The 7,261-nt window shown below is 41.0% G+C and overlaps 1 protein-coding gene across 1 annotated transcript; it reads left to right on the forward strand.

Annotated features, from left to right (window-relative positions):
* Nucleotides 1–1,660: 1,660 nt before the first annotated feature.
* LOC136486328 (methionine aminopeptidase 1A-like) lies at nucleotides 1,661–6,765 on the forward strand. The gene is made up of 16 exons (XM_066483196.1): nucleotides 1,661–1,731; nucleotides 2,221–2,271; nucleotides 2,678–2,833; nucleotides 3,553–3,628; nucleotides 3,759–3,806; nucleotides 3,892–3,936; nucleotides 4,032–4,131; nucleotides 4,271–4,322; nucleotides 4,411–4,452; nucleotides 5,244–5,305; nucleotides 5,390–5,488; nucleotides 5,649–5,722; nucleotides 5,812–5,881; nucleotides 6,014–6,080; nucleotides 6,441–6,529; nucleotides 6,715–6,765. The coding sequence occupies exons 1-15, from the start codon at nucleotides 1,667–1,669 to the stop codon at nucleotides 6,451–6,453; spliced, it is 1,020 nt and encodes a 339-aa protein (XP_066339293.1). The 5' UTR covers nucleotides 1,661–1,666; the 3' UTR covers nucleotides 6,454–6,529; nucleotides 6,715–6,765.
* Nucleotides 6,766–7,261: the final 496 nt, after the last annotated feature.

A 7,261-nucleotide genomic window follows, 5' to 3' on the forward strand; every position in this document is an offset into this window, starting at 1 on the left:
GCGCGACCCGCCTCGCAAACCCTAGCTCTCCCGCTCTCTCCCTCTCCCATGCGCCCCAAACCCTAGCTTGCCGCCCGCCCACGGCCCACCCACCGGTCATGCGCGCCTCCGCCTCCGCGGTCCCCAATCCCCATGGAAGCCTCCGCCTCCGCCCGTAGATCCGCCGCGGGCCCCGACCCAGGTGGCGCCAAGAAGCCGCGCCTCGCGTAGCCGCCGCCGCCGCTTCCTCCAATTGCGCCGCCAGCACCGCCGAGCAAGCGTTGGTCGACGAGCTGCTCGGCCAGTACCGAACCGTGCTCGGGGAGCTCACCTTCAACTCCAAGCCCATCATCACCAACCTCACCATCATCGCCGGCGAGAACCTCCCGGCTAATGCGGGGATGGGGATCCCTGCGGGGATTAAATCCCCGAGCGGGGACGGGGATGGGGAAGAAGTGCTCCCCGTGAGCCTTCGCGGGGATGGGGATGGGGCAGTAACCCCCGACGGGGAATTCCCCGTTGACATCGCGAGTCTTGTAGGTATTTTGTTTTTTCGTCCTGCGTAGGTGGTTCGGCTGGTGTGGGCCGCGAGTGGGCCGAACACGAGCGCGCAGGTTTGTTCGGTCCGATGGTAGCTGGAGTGGGTCGGACACGATGAGTGGGCCTCGAGTGGAGAGCGAGTGGACCAGATACGAATGGGCTAGATCCACTTAAAAAACGAATGGGACAGATGAAAAAGGCCCAGACCAAAAAAAGGCAGAAATTTTGCCTCTTTATTATTAGGTATAGATAAGTATACCTATTTGCATCGCTTAGCAAGGTGTTGCTACCCTTAACCAAAAACATCGAGGTGTTGAAACGATAATAAGTTCTCCCTCCATTCTAAAAAATCTATAAGATGTTTAGAATTTTCTAGGTATATTGATTCTATCATGTATTTAGGCATGTAGCAAAAGCTATATATCTACTCCTTCCGTTCTTGTCTAGATATTCTATGTACTAATTTGGAACGGATGGAGCATAAAGTAATTTTCCCTAGCCCTTCTAAGAAGTATGGTCCCCTGCAGAAGAGCATGATGGGCTTCCTGATTCAAATGAGAAACATGGGCCTCCTCAGAACAACACGATGACTTGATGAGCTTCTTGTTTCAAACCAGCCTGGGAAGCATAGGCCCCTTCAGAAACAGCATGACGGGCTTCTTGTTTCAGAAGAACAAACTAAACTTGTTGCATTATCTGCCGTAGAAGTACAGTTTGCATATTTGGCTTAATGATTAATCAAATCGAGTTTAGTCGATTTATTAGTTTTTAATAACAAATAACAGATTCGGTTAAGAATTTATTATATCGGAATTAAACTTCTTCGTAACCTATTTTTTACTGAATGTTCATTCAATTTCTTTTTTTTTACCGAATGCCCGTGTCTGATAGGACACAGCCGCGCGCACGGCCCGGATCAACTCTCAGCACGGTAGGTAGGCAGCGGGCAAACCCTCTCGGCTGTCTCGTCCACCTCCTTTTTCCTCTTTTCCCCTCGTGTCCGCCGCCCGCGCCGTCGGAACCCTAGCCTCCGCGCGCCACAGGTGAGCCGGACGGGACTCTTCTCTCTGTTCTCCGCACCCTTCCTTCCCGGGTCCAGCAGTCTACTGATCCGCCTGATCCAATTGGCGTGGTGCAGGCAGCAGGGATGGAGAAAGGAGCCCCGGAGGCGTCGCCCCCCTGCGCTCGCCGCGGCAAGCCCGCTCAGCTCCAGTGCGTTTTTCTCTCCTCCCGATAACATATCGCTTCCTCTCTCCGCCAGCGATCTGCTGTCGACATTTCCCCGCTGCGCTTTGCTTGGCACATATCGCTTCCTGTCTCTACCAGTGATCTGCTGTCGAGTTTTACCCGCTGCGTTTTGCTTCGACGCCCTACACATGTCCATCTAGTAATAGGAATTGATGCTTGACGCAGCTTTGTTGTGACGATATTTATTTTAAGTTATAGAAATTGGGTCTTTAGCTCTCATTTGCTTGTAGTTAGAGCATTGAGGCAGAACCTGGGTGGCTCTGATTGTTCATTGCTGTGATATATTGGCTGGAAAAATTGTAGTTAGAACATTAAGCAGAACCTGGGTGGCTCTGATTGTTTATTGCTGTGATATATGGCTAGAAAAGCAGAGTTATACTTTGGAAAGTAGCACATAGTAGACATGTTGGTTTCTTCAAGTCATTGCTTATGCTCTATTGTGTTGATTTTCAGATGCCCCAAGTGTGCTGAACTTAAGCTACCTCGTGAGAACGCAGCTTTCTGGTCAGTGGCAAGCCCCTCTCTCTCGTTTTACTGCATTGGAATATCATGATAGTAGGAAGCTCTCTGGATGAATGAGTATAAGCTAGTTTGATTGTTTTAACAACACAGAGCATAAAACCTTCTGCATATTTTAAAGGCATGTATCATTTAGTTATGGCCTTATGTGGAAACTTCATCACAGTATGTAGTTAGTAGTATCTGTAGATACCTCTATTAGTGGAAATGGTATTTTTTCATATCCTTGATCTTTTGATTTTTTTAAAGGAAACACATCTTTTTATATCAAAGTATCCATTGGAAGTGCTGGCACACCAGTGTAGGGTAGAATTATGTTTCATGTGTGCTCCTTCACCTTTTTGAACTAGTGAAAGCATTAAATTCTTTTGTGTCCACAAATCATTTGCAGCACACAGGATTGTTTTAGGGCTGCATGGAGCTCTCACAAATATGTTCACCCAAAGCCTGGTGCACTGGCATCCCAGCAGTCTCCAGAAGGTTGGAAATATTGTGTGAGAAAAGAGCGGGGACATGCATTGGAACTTCCTCGTTTTGATTGGACAGGGTAAAATACTATTACCACATCCCCAATTCCTTTGTTCGATCTGTTGTTCAATATATGTAGCATTCCATTTGCCTCTGTTGTTCAAATTCAATCAAATACAAAAAGAACAAGAACAACAACAAAACTTTCTAGTTTCTAGTCCCAAGCAAGTTTAGGTAGGCTAGGTCTGAAATCCAACATGAGCCACCACAAAAAATGGTAGTGACAACTCAAATTCGAATATTCCAAATTTATATTAATTTTCAGCTGGTTGATTTCCTACCTTAAATAAATGCTGGTACCTTCTGACACAACCTATGTGGAACACTAAGGATAACCCTGCCACAACCATGCAAAAGGTTTAGAGCAGCAAATGAGCTATGAAAAAGTTAACTATCAATAGTGAATCTAACATATATGTGCAGTGAACCAATGTCTTTTGGATAGCCACAATAGGTTTTTTGACTTGGTTATGCACTGTCCATGTATGGGTCTTTTAGCATTAAATTGTGCATTTGAGAGTTCCAGTATATTTGAGCAACAAAGTGGCTTCATGGATGCAGTAAACATGGTGTTGAACATTTCTTTCCATTCACAGTTTCACACCAAAATAGAGCATTGACAAATTGAAAATTTTGAACATAAATGCACCTTTATTCTTTGCTAATAATCTAGGGTGGGAGGAATGAGCTATTTGGGTAGTACCTTTCTCACATTTATTGAATGATTATGTCTTTCAGTCCATTGAGACCATATCCAATATCAAAGATGTGTGTGGTGCCAGATGAAATTGAGAAGCCTGATTGGGCGCTTGATGTAAGTTCCTGTTGTTTTAAGGGTCTCTTCCTTCACAGTATGTATGCAATGTCGTCTCACCATTCCACTTGAAGTGATATCTCTTGCAATATGCTCTTTCAAATCTCCCTGACATTGTAATACTTTTTAGGGAATTCCCAAGATAGAACTAGATAGTGATTTGCAGAAAAGAGTAGAGGTAAAATCCTTCAGAGGTTTTTGAGTATCACATATGTTCCATGAACAAATTTCTGATGATTACTGCTTTCTTTGTGCCTCTGTAGATTAAGACCCCTGAACTCATAGAAAGGATGAGAGAAACATGTCGAGTAAGTTCCCAGAATGTGTAAATGAGTGCTTAGTTGTGACGTTATAATTTCACTTTCCTAATCTTTTATGCTTTATCTCGTATTATCATTTATAGATTGCAAGAGAGGTTTTAGATGCAGCTGCTCGTGTAATTAAACCAGGAATTACAACAGATGAAATTGATAGAGTTGTCCATGAAGAGACAATTGCTAGAGGTGAGATCAACCTCCTTTAAGAATTAAATGCAACAAATTGAACTCCAGTTGATTGAATGATGAACTTGTGATCACTACAACTATTTTTAAGAAAAATACTATTTGTGTCTTGATCATAACTTTCATTCTTGATCCACAGGTGGATACCCATCTCCATTGAATTACCATTTCTTCCCCAAGTCATGTTGCACGTAGGTTGCCTTTGTTTTAATTAATAGTTATTGGTATCAGTTCTAGGAGACTAAAGGTATTGCTCACATTGTTGTCACTTGTACTCAGGTCTGTCAACGAAGTCATTTGCCATGGAATTCCAGATGCCAGGTCCTACTTGAATTTGCACATTAAATTGATCTTTCATTTGTCTAGTGATAATGACCTCTCCAATGCTTTTCTTGAGTGTTGCTTTGGCCATTGTTGACTTACATGTATAAATATTATCTTTTCTATATTTACTTACATGCATAAAGATTTATTTTTATATTTACTCACATGTATTACAATTATTTATCTTTCTTGAGTTCTATTTGTATGGTTGCACCTGATAGAATTTGAAATAATATGTTCAAATACATTTGATAGACCCATTCAAATCTCAAAGTAATTACCAGGGAAACAAGTCAGGAGCTGTTAAGTCTGATAACAGCACACTTTTAGTTTGTCCTACAAGTAGGTTCTTGGCTTGATACCATCTGATTCACAATACTTGTTTTGGAGTTGGGCACAAGAATTAGGGAGGAGGTAAAATGACCATCTCACCCACAATTAGTGTTCTCTAAAGTGTGCATGCATGGATAAAGAAGTTAGTTAAATTAGGGAAGTGTAAAAACTGGAAAATAGGCTAAAGTTGCCTTGACGTTGTAGAGCAACAAGTATTTTGAATGAAGATAATAAAAGAAGTTAAAACAAGTATTTTGAACCGGAGGCAGTAAGTAGGTTGGTAGTAGATTTTTTATTTGCAAATACCAGATTCTGACTTTCTAGTTTCATGTTAGGCACAAGTAAAGCTTTTGTTTGTTTATTAGTTAATAATATTTTTACTATCATTAACTTTTGTCCAAGTTGGTACATTTGATTACAATTAGTTTTGATAATTCTCTCTTTTCTTTTAACAGGAAACTTGAGGATGGTGACATTGTAAATGTTGATGTAACTGTATACTATAAAGGTGTTCATGGTAAAGCCTCCTATGCCTGATATGATGTTTAACTGCTGAAATGTACTATGGTCTATTTTTAATTAGCATATGTCTCAACATCAGGTGATTTGAATGAGACATATTTTGTTGGAAATGTCGATGAAGCTTCCAAACAGCTTGTGCGTTGCACCTATGAGTGCTTGGAGAAAGCTATTGCAATAGGTGACATTCTTTGTATTTGACCTTGCTGTATATATGCCTAAACTTCTAAGCAAAAACAAAAGGATTTCATTTGTTTGATCCTTATTACATTTTTCTAAGACCGTCAGGTCATACTTGGAAAGGATATATGGCATTTGAACTTAAACATATTCATGCGCAGTTAAACCTGGAGTTCGGTTCCGAGAGGTCGGAGAAGTCATAAACAGACATGCTTCGATGTCAGGTTTATCTGTGGTTAGTATTGGATTGGTATAGAATTAATATTAAGTTGCTACCTCGATTGTATGTTTGTATCCATGCCCTTGTGATTATCTTTCCTTCAGGTGAAGTCTTATTGTGGCCATGGCATAGGGGAACTGTTTCACTGCGCCCCAAACATTCCTCATTATTCAGGTATGTTTCTTGCAACTATTTCTTTATTTATATTTCTTGTATTATAGTGCAGTAAATACCTACTGGTCAAGCTATGTCATAAGGGTTCACAGTGTAATTAAGCTGGAGGTATGCTGGCCTTATTTAATGCAGGAAACAAGGCTGTTGGTATCATGAAAGCTGGGCAGACATTTACAATTGAACCAATGATCAAGGCCCAGTTTAGTTCCCAAAAATTTTGCAAAATTTTTCACATTCTCCGTCACATCGAATCTTTAGACGCATGCATGAAGTATTAAATATAAATAAAAAATAAAACTAATTACACAGTTTAGACGAAATCCACGAGACGAATCTTTTAAGCCTAATTAGACTATAATTGGACACTATTTACCAAATAACAACGAAAATACTACAATGTCCATTTTACCAAAAATTTTGGAACTAAACTGGCCCCAATGCAGGCAAGTTTATGTACTATATAGTTCCGTCAAATCCCATATCTTATGATGCGCAGTTCAAAACTGTTTCCAAACACCTGAGCGTTAAGCAGTACTGTAAAAATGTTCATATTCTGTAGGGGTTTGGAATGATCGTCTGTGGCCTGACGATTGGACTGCAGTGACTGCAGATGGTAAACGGAGTGCTCAATTTGAACATACACTTTTGGTGAGTACTTTGAGTTTGTCTGAGGATCAATTCTGGAAGTTGTTTATCATGCAGATGATTTCGTTGTGCAAGAAAGAACAAATAAGTCACGTGCAAGTGCAATGCTAGTAATTATGTGGGTCTGACAAAATTTAAAGAGAGCTTTTACCCCTTCAACTTGTTATATATGCTGTTCTATGCTCCAGGTGACAGAGACAGGATGTGAAGTTTTGACGGCACGGTTACCCTCATCACCGGACGTTTTCCATGGTTGAAGAAGCCGTGATGGTGCACTCCATCAACAGCAACAAGAAAGAGATACTGATACACTGGGTCAGCAAAAATTTTGTTTACTCTTTATCAGTCGGTCAAAGCTGAAATTTTCAAATTTTCCAGACCACAAAGTGATAAGCATGCTACTGCTGAACAGTCGCAACAATTGTCTATCCTGCGGAATTGTTTCTGGGAGTGTGTACTGTTAAGTCGTTTTCTCCGAGTTACACGAGACGTATGGCTTCTTGAGTTGTCACCAATATGGCATAAAGTTTACTTTTGATTTCAGAGAACATGATTTCCATCAATTTGAGTAGGGCCTTGTTTAGATTGGAGAAAATTTCAACCCGATGAATAGTAGCACTTTCGTCTTATTTGGTAAATATTGTCCAATCGTGGACCAACTAAGTTCAAAAGATTCATCTCGTGATTTCCAACTAAACTGTGCAATTAGTTTTTTTTTTTTACCTACATTTAATG

The sequence above is a fragment of the Miscanthus floridulus genome, chromosome 1 (assembly GCF_019320115.1).
Source record: "Miscanthus floridulus cultivar M001 chromosome 1, ASM1932011v1, whole genome shotgun sequence".
NCBI classification, from domain to species: Eukaryota; Viridiplantae; Streptophyta; class Magnoliopsida; order Poales; family Poaceae; genus Miscanthus; species Miscanthus floridulus.

What these genes read in the sequence shown, in the direction of transcription:
- LOC136486328 (XM_066483196.1), top strand. Translation starts at nt 1,667, where the DNA reads ATGGAGAAAGGAGCCCCGGAGGCGTCGCCCCCCTGCGCTCGCCGCGGC. An exon ending in GGCAAGCCCGCTCAGCTCCA is followed by an intron (nt 1,732 to 2,220) that starts GTGCGTTTTTCT and finishes GTTGATTTTCAG; the next exon opens with ATGCCCCAAGTGTGCTGAAC. An exon ending in CCTCGTTTTGATTGGACAGG is followed by an intron (nt 2,834 to 3,552) that starts GTAAAATACTAT and finishes TATGTCTTTCAG; the next exon opens with TCCATTGAGACCATATCCAA.